Source organism: Trachymyrmex cornetzi, unplaced genomic scaffold (assembly GCF_001594075.2).
Source record: "Trachymyrmex cornetzi isolate Tcor2-1 unplaced genomic scaffold, Tcor1.1 scaffold23, whole genome shotgun sequence".
In the NCBI taxonomy this organism is placed as follows: Eukaryota; Metazoa; Arthropoda; class Insecta; order Hymenoptera; family Formicidae; genus Trachymyrmex; species Trachymyrmex cornetzi.
Window position 1 is genome coordinate 1,858,341 of NW_017296956.1, and position 26,292 is coordinate 1,884,632.

At 31.4% G+C, this 26,292-nt stretch overlaps 1 protein-coding gene across 4 annotated transcripts; it reads right to left on the bottom strand.

The window, feature by feature from the left end:
* Window positions 1–429: 429 nt before the first annotated feature.
* spri (Src homology 2 domain-containing protein sprint) lies at window positions 430–20,992 on the bottom strand. 4 transcript variants are annotated; one of them, XM_018507105.1, is made up of 15 exons: window positions 20,700–20,992; window positions 15,496–15,729; window positions 11,568–11,685; window positions 10,198–10,386; window positions 8,903–9,087; window positions 8,270–8,445; window positions 7,886–7,984; window positions 6,516–7,099; window positions 4,979–5,618; window positions 4,020–4,499; window positions 3,234–3,700; window positions 2,935–3,066; window positions 2,417–2,659; window positions 1,612–1,804; window positions 430–577 (listed from the first exon to the last, which is right to left on the bottom strand). In XM_018507105.1, exons 2-15 carry the CDS (start codon window positions 15,633–15,635, stop codon window positions 474–476), a joined length of 3,750 nt encoding a protein of 1,249 aa, XP_018362607.1. In that variant the 5' UTR covers window positions 15,636–15,729; window positions 20,700–20,992; the 3' UTR covers window positions 430–473. The 4 variants fall into 4 exon arrangements, with proteins under 4 accessions (XP_018362607.1, XP_018362608.1, XP_018362605.1 ...); XM_018507106.1 differs by lacking the exon at window positions 15,496–15,729 and adding an exon at window positions 12,815–12,894 and having other exon boundaries at window positions 20,576–20,992; XM_018507103.1 differs by having other exon boundaries at window positions 20,576–20,992.
* Window positions 20,993–26,292: the final 5,300 nt, after the last annotated feature.

Here is a 26,292-nt window from a genome sequence, read left to right on the forward strand (position 1 = left end):
AAAAGAGTATGAAAAAGATATATTAATTTTTAAAAAGATATAATTTTATATTATATTTTATTATTTTTAATGTTCTATAGAACCCAAATTATTACACTGTATTTATCTACTGAGGATTAAAATATAAAAAAATAAACAATTGTACATCATATTGTTTAATATCTCTGAGTGAACTAATTAAAAAATTTAGATGAAATTTATTTTATTCTTTTTCTTTTCTTAATGACCATTTCATTCAATGTTAAGAGAATTTCTACCGAAATGGTTCTATCAAAAATTCGTGAATAATAAATGATATTAAATGATATTAAATGACTCAATATCCAAAATTTTGAAATAGATATTTTTGCTGAAAAAATATAGAATTTTTTTCAATAAATTTCTGTTTTCAAGACGTATAATGTTTATATCTTGAAAAATATTGGTTTATGACAGAGATATCTAGAAATTAATTTTAAATTAATAGAATACGCTTAAGAGCTGGTCTTGGGCCATGCTATCTTGGCATCGATTCGCTTATAGGCAAAAAGGCAGTGAGAAAGTTCCTGTGGACATTCATGATCTCCGAGCAACGTTTCTAAAACAATTTCCGGCAAAAAGTAAATTATTACAAATTAATTAGGTATATTATAATTTAAAAATAACAATACAAAATATTATATAATTAATTCATCATTATTAATGACTAATTGACAAGTATTATCAATAATTAATGCACTGACAAACAAGTAGAAATATTGATTCTCGTCGAAAATATTATCTATCTTTTTAAACAGGAATAAATATGAACTGATTCCAAACTGTCTATTATTTGTTCTTGTAAGTCATACATGAACACTACTTACAAGAAATTTCAAGTAATAACAATAATGTTTTTAAAGTATGCAATGTGTTAGTATTCTTAAAGATCTTGAAGATACAATTAATAAACCAAGAGGTCACTGTAGTGATTTTGTTATCCATAGCGACAAGTATAGGAAGTAAGTTTTACATGGAGTAAGAAAATTGTACGTGTTTGGATAGGTATGGCTGCTTTCGTAACCATCCAAAAGATGGGAATCATATTTCTCGACAATTGACATCAAAATTAAATAAGTAGTAGAAAAAAATTCAACCTTGTCGCTATCGAGATTTTTTTTTTAAGAAAAAATTTACCACTTTGACTCAGTATGGTAACTCCTTGCCCTTCTTAGGAAGGAGTTTCCCCCGTCTTGGAATAAAGGTATTAACTATCGATTGCAACATTCTATCTTAACGCTTTCAGTAAAAATACGCAAGATCTGCAACATTTTGAAAAGCCCACCTTTCTGTAAGTTTAACGTGCTCGACCATGCTTATTGCTTGCTACTCAGTCTAACAATCTGGATACATAAAAATTTTAAACAATGATTTCTTGTAAACTGTTGCGCATTGACAACAATATTTCTCTATTGTGAATTGGTGGGAGAAGAATAGTGTAACATATTAAAAATTTAATAATGCCAAAGCTTGATCTTCTCTATGAAAATAATACAGTTCCGTCGTCATTACTTTCCGGAAGTTAAATTGAACCATATATATGATCTATGATGTAATATCTCTTGAATTAATTTTTATATTAAATGTACTTACCTTCTCCTTGTACCAGTTTAAAAAGCCCATAATCCTGAGGATTTGTGCATCTAATCTTATGCGCAAGAATACGGCAAATTTCTTTAGTATTCATGTTGGGTCTCACTGGAAGTGTTCTAGTATTTAAGGAACCGTGCAATTCATCTGGTACTAGAATCCGCAATACAGATGAACAATCCGGCGTTCCACATCCCTAAAATAAATGATATCCCCATAAAAATATCGAATTAAATTTGATATTTTCATAAATTTTCTTTAAAAACTCAATTTTATTTGTATAGTAATTAAAAATAGTATTTTAGCACTAACTGCTAAGAAAAGGTACAAAGATATTCCTCACTAATTTTAATAAAATTTGATGATTTTTTGTAGAGGGAATAAGAATATTTGATACACGAACAACGTTTTCCTTATATTTTTTCACTAAATTTTCAATTACAATACAAATATAATAACTGTCACATTATTTTTATTTAGAATGTAGCTGCTTCCAGCATGGAACTTTCTGTTTAGGAACTCAAGTCCGAAACAATGATTTTAAGCGAATTATATTGCTTCAATTTTTAATATTTGTCTCAACTCACACTTGTTACGTTTTGATATGTTCTTACGAAAAAGTAAATTCCAATCGCATATTACATGTCATATCCAATCTTTGAAATCATATAAAACATTTTATTTTAAGGCAATGATAGGAAATCAATTGCTCCTATGTGACTTAAGACTTTAATATGTTATAATAATTATTTATTATTTATATTAACTTAATCCGATTCATAAGAGATATACAATTAACAATATTTACGTTTAATGGAGACGTGGTGCTCTGATTGGATTTAAAGGTCTTTAAAACGTGCACTGCGCTTGACAATGTTGTCAGGTAATAGCCGCCTTCGCCACTCAAAAGAGAAGCATGTAGCAAACCCCACATGTACTCAGCTTCAACTTCCGCGTCCACAACTTTTCCACGTATTAAAACCCAGATTACCAATGGTAGAAGATCGTCGGCGCTCAGTCTAATATGCTTGCCCAAGTTAGCTTCTTTCACCTACGAAATTACGGTTAAGGGGATCTATAGTCGTCTATCCTACGACTAAACGATTATAACTTGTGTCGCAATTACTTTTTTCTCTTTTACAGAAAATCCTTTTCCGGAATTAAAATATACATACAATAATATGTGTTTATACGATGGAGTATAGTAAGAAATAACAGTAAGATAAAGATAACAAAAAGATTGACAAGTATTAAAAATATTTTCGAAAATATTGTTATGCTTACGTTTCTATAAACAATAATACGGAAAATTTTAGCAAAACTTACGGAATTGAAAATAGCCGAGATGGCTGCCAATAAATGCTCTAGTTTATCAAGTGGGGAATCAGCTCTCTGCAATCGCTCGATGCATTTGAGAATTCGCTCCAGATTCTCTTCAGAAGGGGGTATGATCTTCGACTATATATGCAAAATAATTAAAATTTAATAAGTTCGATCGTTCTTTTTCATAATGTATAAATTTTATAAATTTTATGAAGCTATTCTGGTATTTTCTAAAGTTCTCGATATTTCTTAATATAAATATGTTGCATATAATAGATCTATATCTGGGAAAATTTACTCACCTGAACACCGAGATCGTGAATTGTCTTACCCTGGGCATGCTGAATGTTTTCTGCTAGGGTTTGCAGCGCCCCAGTGGCGAAATAATGTTCATTGAATAGTCGGCACACATGTTCTCGAAGGGGTCGCACCACGAGACCCATCATCACATCCTCGAGAATTGCATCAAGATTCAAAAACTCATTCGGTCGTAATTTCAGTCGCTCTTTTTCCACCTCCTTTTCGAATTCGCGTTCGCCATGTTTTACCAGATAATTCTTCATACCTGACATAAACTGGCGCATATTGCGCATTACTACATGCGGAATCGCTTCCTTGCTCTCTTGCGTGCATTGAATGAAGTTGTCGATATTCTGCGAGAAAGTTGTAGTCTTATCTGCTGCAAGTTGAAGAGCATAAGTTCTAATAGACGCCCCAGTCGCATTTAGCTGGTCACGATTTTTTGAAAGCACTTGCACTCGTGGTGGTACTGTAAAAAATTTCATTAAGTTTAGAATTTCTTGGAAGAAAATATGGATCATATTTGTAATATTTTAATATACAATTAAAAAATTTATGTTAAATTTAATTGAACATATTTTACGTATCCCAAACGATGTATCCAAATTTTTGTGTTAATTTAGTATAAGATAAATATGTCATATAAAGTAATATTATGTAAATACAATATTATGTAAAAATTAACATAGAAAATGTAACACAGAAAAGATAGCAATTGAGAATTTGACGCAATTTAAAAATAAACTTTCCCTAGTAGAACTATAGTAGAACATTCTATTAAAACATACCGATAAACTCCCAGCTAGAATCTATCGCCCAAGAAGTGTCATTAAACACCTTGGTCCTGATCTTTGGTGGTTGGATAGGCTTCGCCCGGGGAATCTTTTTTGTCTCCTTAGTTTGAGCCAATCTGTTCGCTAGGTTATCGACTGACGACGATATTAATGGCGTCTTGTCTTCTATCTCTTCGGATGGCTCCTCCCAGCAATTAATAGGATGCAATTGATTAGCATTATTCCCTGTCGGAATTTGTAACCAACTTGGTTCGCTATGTCGGTAATTATTCGCCGAATTATTTTTGATTGGTCGTCTTCTCGGAATTATAATGACGTTTTGAACAATGGTATCAGCTGGTTCCGCATAGAAAGGACTGCTCTGTTTACATTCGGGGGTTTGAGGACTGTTACTCTCTGACTTCGCTAAAACAAGACCCAATTTGTTTCTCGGAGGTGACACCATACTGGGACTATTCAATGAGTTAGCGCTGCCTGCAAAAAAGATTTTTTTTATCTTTAAACAAACAATTTTTAATATTAAAAGTTTCGGTAATTGAAAAAAAAGAAACATTATTAATTTTAATGTTTTCCACATAATACCCTTTATCATTAAATAAAATTCAAGAGCAATAAAATAACAAATAAAAATAAATATTATACTTGCTTTAATAATCCTTAAATATTAAAATCTTATTAATTATAATTGATAAAAATATGCAAAATTTTTGGAAAACTAGATCTATAAAACTAGCAGGACTAAATTAGCAGAATCAAATCTTATCGGAATTTTTAGTATTCATTTTGTAGTAAAGGAGCTTTTGTGCCAAGTTAAGTCTAATTCTATGTTTGCCAAAATTTGTTCTATTTTGTCTTTTTTTATATAAATATAAATTCTTTTTCTTTGCATTGATTTTAATATTAAGCTACCGTTTTAGATAAATCTTTTATATAACAATCTAATAGACTCTTACAAACTCTAGATAGCAGATCAGGTTGTTTTCCTGTATCAATCTCTTCTGGCGAGTTCTGTTCAAGACTCTTCATCTCCAGAATAGGTTTAAAACTACTAAATTCTGAATTCGTTTTTTCTTTGTATCCCATTTTATCATTTTTTAGGATAAATCCGTCATTCTTTAGAACCATTTGTTCTTGTACTGGAAATTTTTCAGTGATAAGACTTTCGGATTCTTTAGGACTCATTAAACGATCATTTGAATTTTTCATACAATTCTGCGAAATGCAGGCGACACTGTTATTTTTCAATTTGTCATTCCAGGTCGACTGTGTCGATTGGTCAGTCGTGTTCCAGATGTCTTCATAATCGGAAATCTTATCGGCCGGTGAACTGCAGTAATATGAGTTCAAGATGTCCGATTCCTGATAGTGTTGAGAGTTTTTCCGATTCTCGCGATCTCGTCGTTTTTTTGATTTGCTGGTGCTAGAAGGAGTAATTGGAGAGAGCACATTGGGTGTTTTTGGTATCAGCTTCGAAGTAGGGGATAAAACTGGAGTGATAGGCGAAAGAGGTGATTTAATGGAAAAATTGGAATTGAGAGATTTATCAGATTGAGGACTCAATAGTGACGTGTTCGGATCCGACGGTGTGTTTTGCTGTTAACAAACAGAGAAAGAGACAGAGAGAAAGAGAGATGAAATGGTTGCGACTATTTCAATGTAGTAAAGATAAATGATTTATTGTTTAGTTATTAATTACTTTAATTTATATAGTAAAATAACAATAATCAACGTAAGACATATTGCACTATAATATAAATACACATAAAATATGTGTATCTGTAAAATTAGATACAATTAATTACATTAAAAGTTTAAAATTAAATAGAAGGTATATAAAATAGAATAAAAACACATCGATATAAAAAATGAGTATATTATAAGAAAATTTATTATACTAAATTAAATAAAAATATATATATATATGGTCCGAGAAGTTCACTAATTGAGTAAAAAAGGCCATATTAAAGCAAGTCTTAGGGCCTAATAATAAGCATCTTCAAAACACTATAAATAATTTATTACAAAAATTATCACCTCAGCCGGAATTCGAACCTGGATTTCCCGAATTTTATATGGGCGTTTTACCGATTTGATCACCGAGATATGTAGTGATATTAACTATAATAACCAGTATATGTAGGAAAAATGACTGTTTTAGACGACGTAAATAAACAATATTAAGTGAAAATGGACCAAAAAATTCAACAAAATAAGTGAAGAAAATCATATTTGGTCAAGGCGAGCTTAATTTAAATCTGTGTTACAAGATAAATAATCGGCACGCAGTTTGTTTGAACTGGAAATTGTAAACATTCACGCAATATATCATTAGACACTGATCTTAACTGAATATGACCTTCACTTATTCGTTATTATATTATAATTACATATTTTTAAATTAGAAACGGTGTGTTATTAAATTAAAAACTTGTTAAAAACGATTTTAATAACTATAAAATTTTATAGAAGAATGCGCTTTTTAAAATTTACCTGTGAAGTGTTCAAATTACTGCCTTGGTTTATATTGAATGTCACCGTCGTAGTTACAGTAAAGTTATTCTGATTCTGGCTAATGCCAGATTTGGCCCATCTTGGTGGAGGCGGTGGCGGTGTCTTCATATTTTGCCTAGCTCCTTGATTCTCAGTAATGATATTCCTACTATCCGGTAATTCTGGTGATGTGAGGCACGATAGGTTATTTTGATGAAAAGTCGAAATGGATGTGAACTTCCTTGAACTCTTAGTAAATTCAACTGTTGTCAATTTTGGTGTATCCAGACTGTTTTTCAGATTGTCAAAATTCCTAGTGTCCTGTCTAGGATTCAGAATATTATTTTCCACATTATAAACCACCGGCGAAGGACAACGCACACTTTGCACAAGATTTGGCGAGATTAATTTGTGAGATAGTTTGTCATCTGATAACAAAATTCGGTCCCTCTTGGTATTATTCAAAGGTTCATTGAAGGTCGTCAGATCAAGAGTGTTCGGCGGAGTTGGACGCGGCTGACGTGGCAACGATGATATAAATTTCGAGGTGATCGCATTGACAGTATTCGTTGGAGAAGGGGCATCTACATGTAAAAATTGATTAAATAGATTAGATTGAAACTATTTTAGGATTTTTTGTGGAAAAATTTTTTATCCTGCCTTTGACTTTTAAAAACTATAATAACTTTAAATATAAATTGGAAATGATAGTAAGAAGAATTTGTATTAAGTATCGCAATCAATATCGATTTTTGCTTTCCTTTAAACTTAAATATTTATTACTTCTTCATCATTATACTATAATTACATTCCTATTTATAGTATACTAAATTATTCATTTCTTTACCATATATCATTTCTTTATGACATTATCTTACAGACAGGATTTTCAAATCTATCTTGTATACCTATATTGTTTAATTTTTGACATATTACAGTTCAAAAAATAATTTATCCACCTGTGCATACTCATATACATACAAATAATTTTGTTACGTTTAATATATACTTTTTTTTTTAATGTGAAATTGTGTATATGTGTGTATGTAGTGCAAAATATATTTAAAAATATTAAAATATTATTCATACATACATAAGTTGACACACACAAACACACATATTATGTATATATATATATATATATACATATATATATATATAATACTTACTAAATATAGAATCATAGAAAATAGAACCAATAATTTTGTAAAAAACATTTAAAATAAAAAATGTCTTAGATTAAAGTAATAAAAAATAGTCATCAAATTTCAATTAAAAAATAAAACTTTTAATAATAATCACTATGTGAATAATAGATTCAAAAAAACGTGCTATAAAAATAAAAGAAAAATAGAATGTTAATATCTTACGTATATTGTGGAACAATATTGGGGCCAGATTAAGCACTATACTTTCCGTGGTCGGCGTATTCACGTTATTGTTCTTGTTAATATGATGGCTATTGTTATCTGTAGAAAAAGATTATTATAAATATTTCTGTTTATAATTTTTGCTTAGCTTTGGAAGCTATTTGAGAGTAATATAAATCTTTAACACGCATTATTAATAAACAAAAACAGCAAATATTTAATTTATAATAAAATTTGTAATTATTTAAAAAATCACTTTTTATATTGGAAAATTATTTTAATTTTATTTTTTAATTTTCTCTTTTAAAGAATATTTTTTAAGATATGTTTTAATCTTACTTATTTTAAAATTATTTATGCAAATTATTATTAGAAAAAACTCACCACCATGAAAACTACAAAGACTAGACGTATTGCTGCTACTGCTTTCTGGTTGCTTCGGATTCGCCATTGGATATCGCCAAAACTCTTGACCCAACAATGCCAGCGATGACAATTGTTGTCTATTTTTTGCCTCTCGCATTGCTCTCGGTAAAGTCAATTGCACTGGCAATTCATCACTGCTTGCCAAACAGGAGTAAATACAGATAAAGTCAAATTTGCCGGATTGGATTTGTGATATATGAGTACACACGGAATTGTTTTAGCTCTAAAGATCCAAGTTTGATCGTTTAGCCTTTTTTTGACTGTTGTGTGAATTCAAGTTGTTATTTATTATTTAAGTTAATAATACTCTCTACACAAATATTATATATAATGACGATCTCGTGAATCATTCAAAATCATTTTCATGTTTATCAATGATAAACATGATTTAGAAAGAATTCAATAGCGGTACCTTTTATTACTTTTGAATAAAAAATAATTAAAATCATGATTTGTGATGAATGAATTTTATAGATGTGAGATTATAAGGATAAAAAAAGGTAATAGTTTGTCACATAGACATGTCTATGATTTGTCATTTCTGGGACAGAAATTCATGTATAAATAAAAAAGAGAAAAGAAAGCACTTACCAACATTGTGAGTAGTGAGCAATCAGCGAGGGGATATTTTCAAACCTATTCTCGCTGGTTTCCAAACTTAGTTTGCCCTTGTTGGTTTGGATCAGGTAATGCTCAATGTAGGGTCCCTTTCCGACAGGTAATCTCACTGAGAGAGCCATTGTGTTGCCTTGGCTCGATTGTCGCACCACGAAATTCTGCAACAAAGAAAATGTTTAAATAAACAATAATTTAAGGATTTCACGCAACAGAAGAAGTACTAAGAATAGAAGTAAATATTAAATATTAAAGATACAGAAAAGTATAGAAATAGAAATTAAACGGTAATAGAAATTAAATATTATGTTCTACTCTTTTCATTTCTCTAATATGAGGCATTATTTATTAAGTAATCCACCTAAATATTTAAAATTTGAATTCCGCGCGCATATGGATCTCCCGTGATTGGTTGATAAGTCATATCCCCCACCTTTTGCTGCTATTATGCGCAATAGCTCACCTTGCGTCTTTTCACCATGCTAGGATTTATGGGTAAAGCGCTCCCCCCCTCCCTCCCCCCCTCTTCCCACCATTGTCGCTATTATAATCGTCGTTGCATAACTTCTCTATAAGCACGAGGTTTGACAGTCATTTTTTATTAAATTGTCGTAACGCGCATAAGATCATACTTTTAAAGCACAGTGTATGATAAAAATCAATCTTTTATGTAAAATCCCTTGTATCATGCTATATACATATATAGGGCGAGTTTTTTAATTCATCGCATTGATGAATGGCATTGTGCACAAATGTATAAATTTTGTTCCGTAAAATTGCAATTATGCATAATGCAACTGATCAATCGATGAATGAGAAAACTCGGCCAAGTAATGGTAAACATGGTAAAAAAAAAATAAACAACGATAATCTAGAATTTCATGAAACAAATGAAATGTGCAAATTTTTTTAGAAACACTTTCGCCTACAATACACAAATTAAATCTTTTTTTTGATAAGAAAGTTTTTATTTATTGGATTCGAGGAACAGGTAGATGATTTATATATATATATATATATATATATATATATATACACACAACACACACGCACGTACGCACACTGCAATGATAGTACGTAAATCTCATTTTCACTACACTGTGAAGAAGTTAAGTCGTCAAATCGGTGTCACTCGTTATTCTTGTACATAAATAATTATCAGAATAAAATTAAGAATGAATAAATATTAAAAGTAAGAATTTATTAACTTCTAATATATATATAATAATAAGAATACAGAAGTTCTCTGATCTATCAAGTCCTACACTTACCCCTTCCTCTTTGCCCTGTAACAAATGAAAGGCCCCTGCTCTCTGGATATCCGGCAAAAACCAGATTGGGTGAGAGCGTATAAGCCTTTCAATTAGGGAAATATCGCAAGCCACTTCACTGCCAGAATCTTCCATAGATCTTGAAGATACTTCCGAAGTAGCCGATTCTTCTGATAATGATTCTTCGCTCTAATAAGAAAAAATGTTATCATATTAATATAATGTAAATAAAATAATAACTTTATTATATGTCAGAATAGACTAAACATTGGCTTTATAAAAAAAAATATTAAAGTTAAAAGATTGCAGAATTTTGTGCGAAATATGTCCTTTTAAACAGATTTTTTACAATTATGTTCTTTATGACTGCCTATTAAAAAAATGCTATTCATTAAGATTAAATGTTGTTAGGAAAAGAAAGAGAAATTAAATACGTCATATTTTATATTAAGCGCTCTTTTGAATATTGTAGTTACTTTCAATTATTTATTGTCAATTTTTTTCTCTTTCTTCTAAATTATCAACAAGGATGCGTTCCAAAATCAACTTTGATCAATTTCAGAAGTTATAAAATTGGAGGGAGTATAGGTTAACTAAAGTAGTACACATTTTAGAACATATAAGCTACGTTTTACATATGTGTTACGCATCATGGCAGTAGAAATAAATAAACGCTCCTCCTCAAAATATGTAAATCTCTTTTATTGTTCCAAACTATGGATTCTAATTCACTTGCCAGACATTGCAAAGATAAATAAGTAGACAAGTTAATTGTTTGCAAAATAGTTGTTTGTATGTGTTTACAAGTCAGTAAATATCAATGGCAATAAGTTTATAAATTTATAATCTTGAAAGTATAACATGAAAGTAACTTAATATTACTTTCATGTTACTTTCAAGATTATAAATTTATAAACACATATTGCCATTAATATTTACTGACTTATATTTTTAGAAGGAGCATTTATTTATTTCTTGTGTTCACTTTATTTTCCATTTCTGTAACATTTTTTTTGCGAAAAAATGAAAAACATATACTTAGGCCATATTGTATATTTTCAAAATGGATTAAATTTTATTCTTTCTTAAAATTTTTACTGCATCCATGTAAATATTTGAAGAAGTCTCATACTTTTTCTAATATTGAGAAATATTAACTTTTTTGAATTTGACGATCAATTTTTAATTTTGGAAAAAAATTATAAAAACTCATAAATCTTATGTATGCCATATAGTGTCGGTTACCTTACGTATATAAGACCGATGCGTATGTGCATTAATAATGGAAAAGTAATTCGGACATTACAACTTACAATTAAGGAAACATTAGAATACTTTTTTTATATCGTCTTTCGTTCCTAACAGCTCACCTGTACATGATGTAGCTGCATCGGTTGATGCTGCAGCGAATTTGACGGTGGAGTGCTCGGTGAGATCACTTGAACAGTCTCATGCTGTTGCAGATACGGTTCTAGGAAGACATCACTCCTACAACAACAAAGGGGAGAAAAAAATTACAATTTGTCACTTACTTAGATTGCTTTTTTTTACGACGTAGAAATAGTCATGTTACGGAAATAGCATGAAGTAATATTTGTTTTTCCGTATTGGAAAGTCTCTTTCTCCACTGCTCGTACACCCAAGCAGAACAAGACATTATAATATCAAAATGATGTCAAAATGACTCCAAAATATCATTTACGATGATTCGTTTTACCGTCATTTTGACATTACCGATGATGCCGGTGTGCTACGCTCTTCGCACTATGCTGCCTATATGCGCGAATAATTTTCTCTCATCAAATAGAGATATGTATTATTTTTTTATTGATAAAACAATGAACAAGTGATAGAAATAATAAAAATTAAGGATTTTTTAAAGAAAAAATACATTTTATTTTCTCCAAAAGAATGATTTTTTTAAATTCTCGCTTTTAAAATTGTGCTTCGCCGCTAGGTTTAGCGACCCAGTATATTATCTCCTATAAAGTTCTATATTACCAAAGTAGCGCATTCCTTTTATCTGTGCCGAAATGCCGACAACCTTCCAATTGACTATTTTGACCGCCATTTCGATTTAGTTGTCTGTAATCCAATAAGCGCTTAATATTATTAATATAGGATATAGTAGTAAGTCGAAAATGCAGGACCTATGCGCTACTTTGGTATATATATAGAGCTTTAATCTCCTAACCTTAGCATTGGCTGCGTTCAGCGGACTCAACAGTTGAGTGAGCGCTCGCTGCTATTGATATATTCTTCCAGATCTAAAATGCTAATTGGATGATCTAAAAGAATACAACAGCGAGCGCTCACTCAACGGTTGAGTCCGCTGAACGCAGCCAATGGGTGCATTCAGTACTATGACCGCTCAGTGAGCTCTTGTATCTGTTTGATCTATATTTTTAAATCTAACGGAATATACCAATCAAAGGCAAGAGCTCACTGAGCGCTCAGTGAGCTCTTACACCTGATTGGCATATTCCATTAGATCCTAAAATATAGATCAATCAAATGAAAGAGCTCATTGAGCGCTCAGTGAGTGGTTCTGAATGTACCAATTGTGAATCCAGCAATACGCACGTTCGCGCCTGCGTCATATCAGTCGTGTACCAACCTATACGATACTCTATACATGTTGCTGCTTGGGACTGCGTGCTGCTTAGGACTGCTGTCTCGCATCACTGTAGCGACTTCCTAAAGTGTTGCACTTTATGAGCGAATCAAATTTTATATAAAGTCTTTAGTTCACCGACTTCAAAATGAGTAACGGGAGAAGGAAAATCTTAGTGAGAAAATCTCAATGCAGAAAGCGTGCTAACGAATCTTTGGAGAAAAACAATGAAGAAATTAAAAAAAGCAAACTCAACTCATTTTTTGTTATTAAATCAGAGGAAAATAAAAGTGACTAAGAAAATAAATCTAGTCCTTCTCCCCCAAGTGCCAATACGAAATCTGTCAAATCTTCGCTTCCTGAAACTTCTGAAGCTTCTTGCGGTACAAGTGCAGATATTCTTCAAACAACGTTTATCGCTCAAGAACTTAAGCAACAAGAACTATCTGAGTTAAAATGACTCCAAAATGATCATTAAAAGTCATTTTTCAATCATTTCCGATTCATTTTAATATCATTTTGACGTTATCATGACTTGTTGTTCTGCTTGAGAACTAAGTGGATAATTAATGATCGCACGAGGGAATATTTAGCAATTCACGGCATGAAGCAAAACGCACATGTAGATTTTGCTCACAGTAATAAGCGTGTGTACAAGACCAGACACGCTACTTATCAAAATCATTGTTCAAATGTCATCTTTTAAATGGTGAAAAAAGCCTTTGTCACTAACTAATTTATTCTCAAAGTATTGATAGAGTGTACTACGGACCATGTCTTGCATTTGATGGGGGCATCTCAATTTAATAATAAAAAAGGATTTAACGACTAGAAAAATATTTTTAGTCGAGTAGCATCTCATGAAAATTCATGGGATCATAAATTATCCATATTAAATTTTAGAAAAGGGGAAAATATTTGTATAGTCGCTTAGATCGAACTGACAGTTCAACTCGATAAAACAAAAAGTATATTAGAGAAATGTACTAAAACGCGTAGTGACAACTGTAAAAGCTCTTGTTTCGCGTGGTCTTTCTTTCAGAAGATGCGATGAAAAGTTCGAATCCCTACAGAATTGAAATTATCTGATATCTTTAGAGTTTATTGCGGAATTTGATCCATTTTGGACTGATCACATTTCTCGATATGGCAATTCAGGCAGTAGACACACTAGTTACCTCTCTTCTACTATTTGCGAAGAATTTATTCAATTAATGGCGAACAAAGTGACAAGTTCAATTGCTGCTGAGATGAAATCAGGAAAATATTTCTTCGATTATTGTCGATTCTATGCCCGACATATTTCACGTCGATCAATTAACGTTCGTCATCCGATATGTACTAGATGACGGTTCACCGGGTTCACCGGGTTCACCTACTGAGCGCTTCCTCGAATTTATTCTGAACGCCGGCCATTCAGCAAAGACAATGGCAGATACAGTAACTGACACATTAAATAAATTTGCAAGCACAAATTAAAAAGCTTTCACCACAATTGGAATATGTTCCTTGTGCAGCTCACTTAATTTAATTGAATCCAAAATGAGATCCATGTAACTCAAGAATTGGAGGAAAACAAGAGAGAAACATAAAAAGTTTATAAGTGACTAGATGATTGGCACGCGCAGATACTTGTCGAAGTTTAGACGGATCGTGGGACAACATTATGCGGGTACTGCATTTAATCGAAAACAACAAGCAATAGAAAGCTATCGTCAGATATCAAGTGAAGGGCATTCGACTTAAACATGAGCGACTGGAAACAGCTTTCATGATAATTTTTGGAGGTTTTTTACTGAACAGAATTAATGCCACAGATAAAAGACTACAGAGTGTAGATATTGATATATTTACAATTACACAGCTTTATTCGTTGATTGATCTAATTACAAAAATTTGAGAAGAGTTCAATCATTATGAGAAGAGGACACTGAGCTTTTCTGTAGTACGAGAAGGATATGAGAAGAATAGAGAAAAGAATAGAGAAAGATAGAAGAATAGAGAAAAATACCAATCTGCTGGCGAAGGAGTGAAATTGACCGGACAAGAGGACTTACGATCAATTTTTTGGGTCATAATTGATAATTATGACCCAAAAAATTGTAGCAAGTTTAAAAAACGACATAATGCATATTAGCGATTTCACAGAAAATTTGTTTTCGTCAACCTATCATCCTTAAGTCCAGCTAAAATACGAAAAAAAGCAGTTTGCAGAAAATATATCTGTCCGACCTCAAAGAAAGTTTTGCCAATGAATGCCATTTTTGGTGCACACTGTTCCTTGAATCGTGAAAATTCAGAAACAGTTTTGAAACGTGAAAATGAATTAATTCAGAAGCACGTTGCAGTGGTACAAAAAACAAAATATTCAGTGTCGTAATCAAACCGGATTAACCAATTAATTAAAATATCTTGTATGAATATCGCAATGTGGAATAATACACACAGAAAGTTGGGAGTTAATAGATGTAAATATAAAACAGTATCGCGAGAGAAAGTATCACGAGAAAACAAAATGGCTACTCTCTATCGATAGAGTCGATAGATCGGCAAGAGCGGGAAATTTAATATCCAACAGCATTTCTACCGAAATTAATGGCAACCGAGCGTGAATCATTCTCGGAAGATCAGTCGAAATATCTATCTATATCTTACATTCCTTCTCTTTTTATAAAACGATTTACCTTTTAACGCCAATTTCCGCATAGCGACTTCTGTTAACTGTTCGTGTTGCCACCATGTTTCTCCCGTCGCCATTGTCGGGATTCGTGTACAATGTCAGTATGTCACTGCTGTTAATGTTGCCGATAATTGGCGGTAACATTATGGTAAGAATCCACAATCGAATTTCTCACGATTGAACGACGATGATCAGCATTTTATAGACGCACTGATGCAAGATTCAACCTTTTGGAATTCTTTAGGAAAAACAGATTCTGTTTGATTACTCGATTGGGCTTCAAAATGAATGAAAATTGATGTATGGAGGTATGAACGGTTAAGTCGTGAAATATCGATTGCAAATTATTAATTTATTTTTAATAATTAATAATTTATTTGCCAAGAGAAAAATAATCTTAGTAGTGTACATAATCTTTCTTAAAAGTAATTTCTAATTTCTAAAAATGTTAAATTATTAATTATTTAATAATTTTCCAATATTATTTTGAAAGTTTCATAAAATGGAAGCACAGTTGCAGTTTATTACAGAACTGTTTCAGATTTATAATTATGTATATAACCTAAATTATAGCAGTTAATAACAGCAAAAAATATTTATCATAGTTTAAAAATGTTCCAATAGTTTCGTAAAACAATAACAGCTACTAACAATCGAGCTGTAAGTTGGCGAGAAAAAGGTACTCAAAGTTAAACGTTAACAAAAAAGCTGGAAACAAGATATCGTGTTTACCGGTCGATCGACGACTTCCGTCGTATTCTTTTTCATTTTTCGGCCAACTAATATCCATGAATGCGCTCCTGAGACCTTCTTCTTTTATTCACTAAAACGATATCGAAAATAACACGTTTCTCGCTCTCTTGCCACGGTCATCGTTTCTTTTCTTATGTCTATAACCTTCGTCATAGAAGTCACCGGTCCTCATATTTTCAGTTTCAACATGGCTAGTGAATGTTATTTTTCGCTCCAAATGTTATTTTTCGCATCGTTGTCCTCGGTAGTAAATACATTGGAAAACAGCATGTATAAAACGGAACAACGTATATACGGATTGACAAGTATCGTTGATTTCGACCTCGAAAAGCTTACTATTTATATAACACGCGTATTTCTTTTCTTCGGAAGTGATTTATAACAATAAGAATTTTATAGGGCCGTATATACATGTGAATATACAACCAATAGGAAATAAAATCTATAATGGTTGAAGTTGGATCTTTTAATGCTTAAATAATTCTATTAAATTTATATACTTCTCTATATATGTAGCCATTTGAACTGCATGCGCCAAATTGATTTTTCAGACTTAGAAACGCAACTAAATTACTGTAGTAATGTTACAAATTAAATTGACAAGCAATTTAAACAAATTTAATTAGACGTCCTATTAGAAAGATCTTAATGTACTGAAAATCTGTAAATAAATTTATTTTTTTTAAATAGTATAATTGTTTTAAGACACTGTTGCAAAAAACGGCAATGATACAGCGCATTCTGTTGGTTAAACAATAGAGATTTGAGTTCGACATGCTTCTGATCGACTAAAATAAAAAAGAAAATAATATTATATTAGTTAATTTTGTATATGCATTTATTTCTTTATTACCGTATACCTAATAGATGAGAATGGATTAAAATTTCGATTTTCGTGGCATTTCCGGAATTATAAAATCACATGCTGCTTCCATTTTTTTATACTATTTATTTTGTCTTCACGAAAAAAATAGACGGGCAATAAAGACGAATACGCAATCAGGAAGTCGCAGTGAAAGTAAGATGAAGTCGTTCATGCGTCGCGTCGCAGCGATGGAGAGAACAATCCGCCCGTAATGTTCGCGAAAACGACAGTAGCAATTTCCCCCCCGTCGTGTCGCTGCGAAAATTACGGCAATCAATAACGACGCATTTTTCAAAGTGGTCAGATGCTGGACTGGAGTTATTTTATATTACATAGCGCTTTCCCTTTTTTGTATCAAAAGATGAGTTAATTATTTAAGTGTATGTATAAAGAGCTACTACAATTGTACATTGCAAAGCGCTCTTTCTTGAATGCAATTATATTTTCTTTACGTCAATCGAATCATCTCGTAATTTTACGAATCATTACTTTTTTGTTACTTTTCGGGAAATTGTTGAGTTTAGCTCCCTCACGTCCGAAATTGATAAAATTAAACTCATTCGATGTGTTTTGATAAAACGGCCGAATCTGGCATCGTCAGAAACAATCGTCGCTTTGTTCTACGAACCGAGATATTAATCGTTAATTATTAATTATATATTAATTTTAAATTATTATTAATATTATTAATATTTAAATTATTAATATTAATTAATTTGATTATTATTCAGATTAAAAAACCTGTTATATTGATGAAAAGTAGTTTATATGAACACATTTTCCTTAACATTTTCTGTCATAATTCAAATTATATAAGAAAAATTTTATTTTTAATTAAAGCAGAGAATATGTAAACAAACATTTTGAATTAAATTATTCGCTACTATAATTTAAATGACATAAGAAAATTTGTATTTTAATTGAATGACCAAAATCTAGTTCCCTTGAACAAAATTGGCTTTCCTGCCACTAGATATATAACGTTGATTTTTATTATTATTATCTGTAGATTTATATGTGTTCGCCTATCTACCTTATCTATAACCGACTCGCGTAAAGGAGACACATCCGTGCTCGCGCCATGCTTAGCGCCGAGACACTACCAGTGTCTCCAGATCTATCCGCGTCATCTATTCACTTAATTATGTAATCTATTCATCTATCTGTGTTATGTATCTTATTCATCTACACATTGTCTATTCATTTTACACGTTATCCATTTGTCTACTCGTATATATCTTATCTATCCATCTACGTCATTCATCTACCTATCTATGTTATCTATCTATTTAACTAGGTATATCATCTATCCATATGTCGATATTATCATCTTTTCATATATAAATTATTTATTTATTTAGCTACATTATTACCCACCTATTTATTCGTTATCTACCTACTCATGTACATTATCTATTCAACTATAAACGTCACCTATTTATTCATCTACATTATCTATTAATTTGTCTACATTATCTTTTCACTCATTTATGTCATGTCTGCTTAACTACGTTGTCTATCTACTTTTATGCTTTATCTATTCATATATATCATAAGGACGTCCTCAAAACATCGCTCGGAGAACTGTGTTCTGTGAGACCTATTTTAATAAATATACTTGAAATATTTATTTTAATTTATTTACTTTTTATGGCATTTTATGTTTGATTTTTTTCATTATATTTTTGAACACCTTTGTTTTGATATATTTGAGTAAAAAAAATTGCATTTTCATTTAATTTCTTTTTTATGACATTATTTTTTATTCTTATAATTATGTTTTAGAATATATTCACAAGATAGTTTTGCGTAAAAAAAAAGTATTGCAAAATATACTTGACGCCTTTTTTTATTATATTTTTAATGTCTTTTCCGGTGGATAATTAATTTAGGTTAGACTTTTAAAGTGCTATCGGAATAGTATATCCTCTAAAAAGTCACAATTTAAATCTCATTGAATTTCCTCATAATTACAATAAAGCTTTTTGATTACACTTAAAGAAAATCTTTTTTTGCTCGTTCACTGGCTGCTAATCAAATTTTATTTACCATATTGATGATATTGAGCGTGAATATGTATTCTATTATATCTAGATACAATACCTAGATACTGTAGCTATATCTAAGTACATTACTTAGATCTTTATAGAGGAGATATCTATATCTGTACCTGGGTACTTTTTTATACGGTACCTTTTAAGTTTAGATACGTAGACATAAGGTATTCATTTACACATTTTATGTCATTGTATTAGAAACTTAATTTTTCATTGTTATACAAATTATCGTTTTTCTCTCATTCTCAACTTTGCGCAAATATTTTTATTTACTTCATTGTCTAAGTAATTTTAGTTCTTATTATTTACTGAATGGCGACTAAAGAACTTCATGAGAAAAGAGTGACAAACTGGTCACGTGACGCGATCTCCTCTGATTGAGCCCAAGCATCAAAGCTTTATAGAGCTTAATATTACAGATGCAGGAAAAATCCCAATTTGTCACATTAGTGAGTAGCATTGTTTTGCATTCTCTACATTTTTACTATTATAAGTTGGAAATTAAGCTAAGTTGTTTTATTCATACCTTTATAAAAAAAACTTTTAAATTTTTATTTTAAATAAAAGTCAAATAGTTTTAACGATTCATATAAAATAAAAAATAAAGTATTTTATAAAATACACGATAGTCTCCATCGCGTATGTACGATTATAATTTTCATCCAAATATTATTTTAATATGTACTACATATGTAGTAGTAGTTGGATGTAAAATAAAACTTGTTTAGGCAGTTCCTTGTTTTTCCGTTTTCTGTTTTTTCCTTTTTCTTGTTATAAAAGTACCTAAAAAATATTTAAATGTTACAAATATTAATTTTAGACAATTTTTATCCCGTTTTCCTTACTTTTTCTATTGTCTGAAGATAAACTTTCTTATTTAGAATTAAGAAATGCAATATAGTGCAGTTAAAAATATAAGTATCTACTTCTAACTCGAATAATTATCGTTCATCTAAACTGAGCTTTATACTTTTTAATCTAACCACTAAGTTTTTTGACGATACTGTGTTATCTCGCATGGACAAAGAACAATGTACATCAATATAAATAAATTTTTCTAAAACTAATTTTAAATTAATTTCAACCAGTTCCTTTTTACATAAATAGATTATATAGAGTATAATAATAATTTTTTTTCTTCTTTCTTATTTATTCCAAAATATTACCTTTCTTCTCGCGGAAATTTGTGAAAATTGTCGCAGCAGATAATACTCCACGTCGCCGTAAACAAAACTATTGGATCATTCCATTGATCATTACTAATAAAAAAAATTTACGATCATTGAATCATATGTGGATCTCTTGTGCGTGTATGTGTGTGCGCGCGCGCGCGCGCGTATCTCAAATCGATTAGCATAATGTAGTAAAGGATAATCTGCAACCGATAATTCACCAATAATGATATTTACCTAGCATACCTATCCACATATGTAACATATGTATATCGATAACTCTATGTATCAAGATTAGTGGAATAATCAATTATATGAAATCATCATAGCTCCGAAGACTAGCAGACAAAAAAATTCGTACGCTATCGCGTAACGTCACCAATCGACCCAATCGAATACACCATGGAGCACAGCATACTGTTCTTCCTCTCTTCCTTTCTTTTTGTCACGCACCATCAAACGCGATGTGTAACTACGTAACGGCGGCGTAATGTAACTATGTAACAGCGAAGGCGAAGGCGAAGGCGACAGCGATGACGAGACGCGCCATGACGCCCGTCGACGATCAACTACCAGCGGCGTCGCGACACGCACGAAACATGTACAGGGACGTTAGTGACTGCCGGCAGCGCAAGCGGCGAGACGAAGCTATCCTCGCTGCTCGCATATCGTGAAAGAAAGAAGAAAAGAGGGGGAGGTTGGATATACGTTGGTGCGAGGCGCGCAGGCGCTGTTTCATTTTAGAGATGCTCGATTCCGCTGGCCGTCCGTCGTGCCGGTCGTTACCATAGGGATCGTAGCGACCATCCGAACCGGTCCGCTAGAAATGTCTGTTACTGTCACGGACGTCTCATCCATTTTGTCATCCCTCCCTTCTCCCTTTTGTCACTATTCCTGAAAAGAGCATATTAATGTAATATCATAGAGAAAAGGATGATTAGGAACACTTTGATATTGATATTAATATGAGGAACTATATACATAAGGACTGGCTATAGCGGCTTGATTTTAAAATAGTACATATAGTACATGTATTAGAAATCTAATATGAATAATTTTTATCTTACCAATTAAATAAAAGTATACGCTCTCCATTTAAAGTATTTCAATATAACGCGACATAAATTTAAATAAAAAATTATCTATATTTATATAATATATTATGTATCATGTAATATGTACAGCTACATATTACATATATAGTTCTACATACATATGTATATATGAAAAAATACCGTTTATCAAGGAAAATTCACAAGAAAGACAAAGAACTGTGCCCAGTTCTTATGGAAATTAGGTCCAAGGTAACACGCGCACGCGCTCGCATGCATGAACACACATACTCACATGGCATTCTCACGCATATGCACACGCAAAAGTTTCAGACGCACCTTGTGAAATGACTGTCCTGAATGCTAGAGCTGTCCAAATTTTGCTATTAATGTATTATAGTATGTATCACTGGTCTTCCCCAAATAGAACACAAAAGTCATGAGGACATCATGATCTCATTCGTTACTTATAAGTCAATTTTTAGGTATCAAATGACGTCATGATGATGTTCTGTGATATCATTATTATGGCTTAATTATGATTTCGTGTTCTATAGCTACCTGGGTCTCTACATTCAGGACACTTCCGCGTAGTGATAACGGATTATACGAAAGATATTGAAGTAATATTCGAAATGCATTTGGTACTATTCATTAATCCGATTAAGGTCGAACGCGATCCATGCCGTCATGTTAGAGACATTCGGATTGTGATGATGAATACCTCTGGACAGTCATATGGTATCTGGAATATGCCCAATACTTTAACGAAGACATCCATGTGCTAGCAAGAGCAATTAACAGTGTTTTAGAGAGCTTCAAAGAGACATAGTAAAGCTAAAAATACGTAGAAAAACCTAAGGTAATAATTAAGCAGTACGCGAATTGGCTAATCACAATAGAACGTGTAAAGCATATTTTAATCTTTATTACGTCTCTACTGTAATTGGTCAATTACTGATTACATCCTCTTGTCTTACGTTTTTATATGTGCCATGGGCTGAAGTTGAAGAGGGATGGAATTCATACGTCCGGCAAAGTTTAATTTTAATTTTAAAACCTTTTGTTTTGTCTCGTGTGAATGTTCCTTGTCGATTAATATGTGACTTATACCTAACTGTTCATTCGGAGCCTAAACTGGACGTAATTCTGTTCTAAAATACCTCGTATATGAAATGAACGTAATATATCTTCATTATATCATTATTTTCATGCAAGTTTTGATATCTAATATTTGCTTGCTATTTAAAAAAGATAATTAATAAAGTATGAAATGTAATCATATAAATTACTTAAATTAAATTTTACTTACAAAACAAAAAGATTAAATTACTTTACTACGAACTCTCTCTGATTGTGAATTATATGGTTCACTCTGTATATATAGCTACGTGTCTCACGAATGGGGTGGCAATAAAAGCTTTTCCTTCCGGCGGTGTTGTGAGTAAAGAGTTTCTTTCGTGTCCAGAAAGTGGAAATCGTAAATGCTTTTCATGCTCGGTCGATCTGTTCAATCTCTTGGAAACCACCTGATTCCATGTAGTTCGATATTGTCCAGTATAAAACCGCTGTCGCGAATTTAAAGTTAGTAATGACTCTTTATTGACGTTATTAAATGCAAAATTTTCCATCTCCAAGCCAATTAAAAATTTTACAAAATTTTTGCTACTTATTTTAAATAAATGTAGTTATGTTTAAGTATTATTAATTATTTCCAAAATTATAGCAAATTAATATTATTAACGTTATTAAACTTTCAAAAAATAAATGTAACACTAAAACAATTAATTGTATTTTAGATAAATAATAAGACACAGAATAATAATAATAAAATGATAAAAGAATTTTTGAGAAATGAAATTTGTGTATAACTTGTGTATGCTTAATAAGTGATGTGTGCAATCAGGAATGTGGGTAAACAGGATCCTCCCCGCAATAAAGTGTATAATAATGTAAATTCTAATCTATATATACGAATATCTTTGAAAATTCAGTGACTATGATTCTATTTGACCTCACTTATGTAATTCTAAAAAAATGCAACATCTAATCATAAATATTTATTTCTACGAACTTTGATTTTATGATCTTCTCAATCATCAGAGTTCGTGGGCTTTTTGCAATTTAAAGCTCTTTGCAAATGGCCATTTATCTTCCGATTTCCCGCTGTGATAATTTTTCCTCACAGCAGAACATGCAACCGTAATTTCGAAAGAAGTGAGTTCAATAGCTAGTTGCGCCAGTAAAATCCATTTTACCACAAATCTTTTCCACCCCGGTGTGCTTTTGCTTCTTTGCAATGTCGATCCCTCACAATGTCCTTCCTAATCCAGCCATACTCTCTCTCTTCGCAACTTAAAAATATTTATATATTCTTTCGGGAGAAGTGCTATCAGATGAATCAATGCTTGGGCATAGAGACTTTTGGGGGTGGAAATATAGTTGACGTGACAAAAAAATTGTTTTAAAGAAAAATGAAAAATAAATACAATGATGTGACATATAAACTTAGAGTAATTATAATAACAATAATAATAAAACAATAGGAATAATAAAATGAACAATATAAATTAATAGTACAAACAATATTAATATAATAATATAGCGGCACACAAACTTTTTAAATTCTTTGGAGAGGAATCTCATTTTAAAAACTAGAAATTAAGTCAAGGGAATACTGAAGCGCCAAACGTGATCGATATCAATAACGACGATGTTCAAAAATTTACTACCAATATACTGAAAATCTATAGTGCACGTGATGTAAACTATAGATTTTCAGTACTAGCAGTAAATTTTGGAACACAGCCAATATAGACTTTTTAATTCCAAACTTAGTTTCTTGCATCATTTTCTGTCTCTGAAACGCGTACATATGTTCTTATCTGATTTACAACGCCATCTCTTGCAAGATCCGATACCTACTGCTAGATTCAATTACTGTTCTGTTTAACTTTCACATCGATTTCAATAATCATACACAGTCAGATGAAATTTTTAGATTGTCCTTTCTCTCATACTAAAGTTTCTAACTCATTTCTACAAGCATAATATTAATCTTTCATATAATCTCTAATGCAATATAAACTTATTTCAAACGTACAAAGTTAAAACTCTTATATAGCACATGTCGCGAATCGACTGCAAAAGCCGATAACAAAACTACAATTTTTTAATTTTTTGTTTGAAGTTGTTGCTTACACTGTTGTATTTTTGACTATACTTTAATTGTGAAAAAGGATATTTGAATCTGTAAATAAAATTAAAGATTGAGGATCTGAAGATTATTCACATTTTATCGGTAAAACAGAACAACTCCAATATTTCCTTAAAAGTGAGATTTTTGCTAAAAGTTTTATCAAGAACGCGCGCGAATAATGAATGAAAACAATAACATTTATCGAGTAACTATTAAATCTTGATAAACATCAGGAAATTATAATTTATTAGAAAATTACTTATAATTATAAAAAAATTATAAGAGTATTGAAAAGTTAAAATTAAGAAATATTATTATAAAAAAGTAGGAAGAAGATAGTATTGATAATTGAGGATTAATTAATAAATTTAGAGCTAATTATATTTGAGTTATTATTAAAATTCTCATTGCTCGTTATTCTCAAATAATGTGTTGAGCATTCGCATTTATGCAATTGTATTTAGAATAAATCTTTATGATCTCGTTGTATATTTTAAGTACAATGTGAATGTTTTAATGATAAGATATTGAGATTGAGGGCTCAGGTGCAGAAATAATTTGTTCAAGCTTTCTCGTCTTTAAAGTTTTCCTCGAAATTTCCCCACAGCCGACAGACATAAAAATATACCTTTCTCGTGGATGAGGCAAAGAAAAAAAAGCACATGGATTCCAAGACTTTATAAGAGTATAAATTCAAGGGATTATGTGTCGCTTAAACTGTCAAAGCCTAGCGGGATTATACCAAAGTCATAGTTCTAATCAGAAACTGTCGAAACTTCAGCCATGTACTCCATATCTTTAAAAGTGTGAAACATGTAAAGCATAATAAATATCTGGATACACGAAAGACTGCTATACAAGCATATACACATATTTTTTAAGAATAAGAACGAAAAATGTTGTAATATGTAATTTATTAATTCAACTAAACTTTTTCTCACTCTACCTTGATCGTAGATATAAATATGTACAATGCATATGTCTTATATATCGTATGAAACGAATAAATTATTTAATTTCGCATTTTTGTTGACATTTTGATCAAATTCTTCAATAGCAATTTAAATTAAGGTCAAATTCTTTTATCATAGCGGAGGCGCTCTTACAATAAACCATTTACCTTGAACTGCCATTCTTCTTACTCATACGTGCTGCCACTAGCGAAAGTTATTCATTGGCAAGTTAATGTGTGTAGTTGCATTTTTTCCTGCCTTCTCTGACACTTTCTCCTATGCCTGTCAACGTTTTATATCTCTACAATCAATAGTCGCGTACATTTGTTATATGTCCTTATATAATTAAAACCAGAATCATCCGCGTATAATTAAAGCCAGATCCCTGTATGTTTCTTCATTTTAATTTTGAAAGATCTAACGCAAATTATCTGCAGACATTTACAACTGAAACATTTTAATGACATATCATTGTATGTCGCAAATTGTTAATTCTTTCTTCGATATGACAAATCGCGGAAGCTTCTTACCTCGTCTCGACATAATTTCTACATAAAGTATGTATTTTATGCGGACAAATGCTGAAATTAAGCTTCCAAACGAAATTACCACTAGATATATTAACCACCAACAACTTGTTGACTACCTTAGTCTTTATAAAAGGGGAACGAGGGCTAATCACGGTGGATTGGTAGTTTATTGCGTCGATAATTCAAGGGAATATTTCGGATTAAATTTATTTCTATTTTT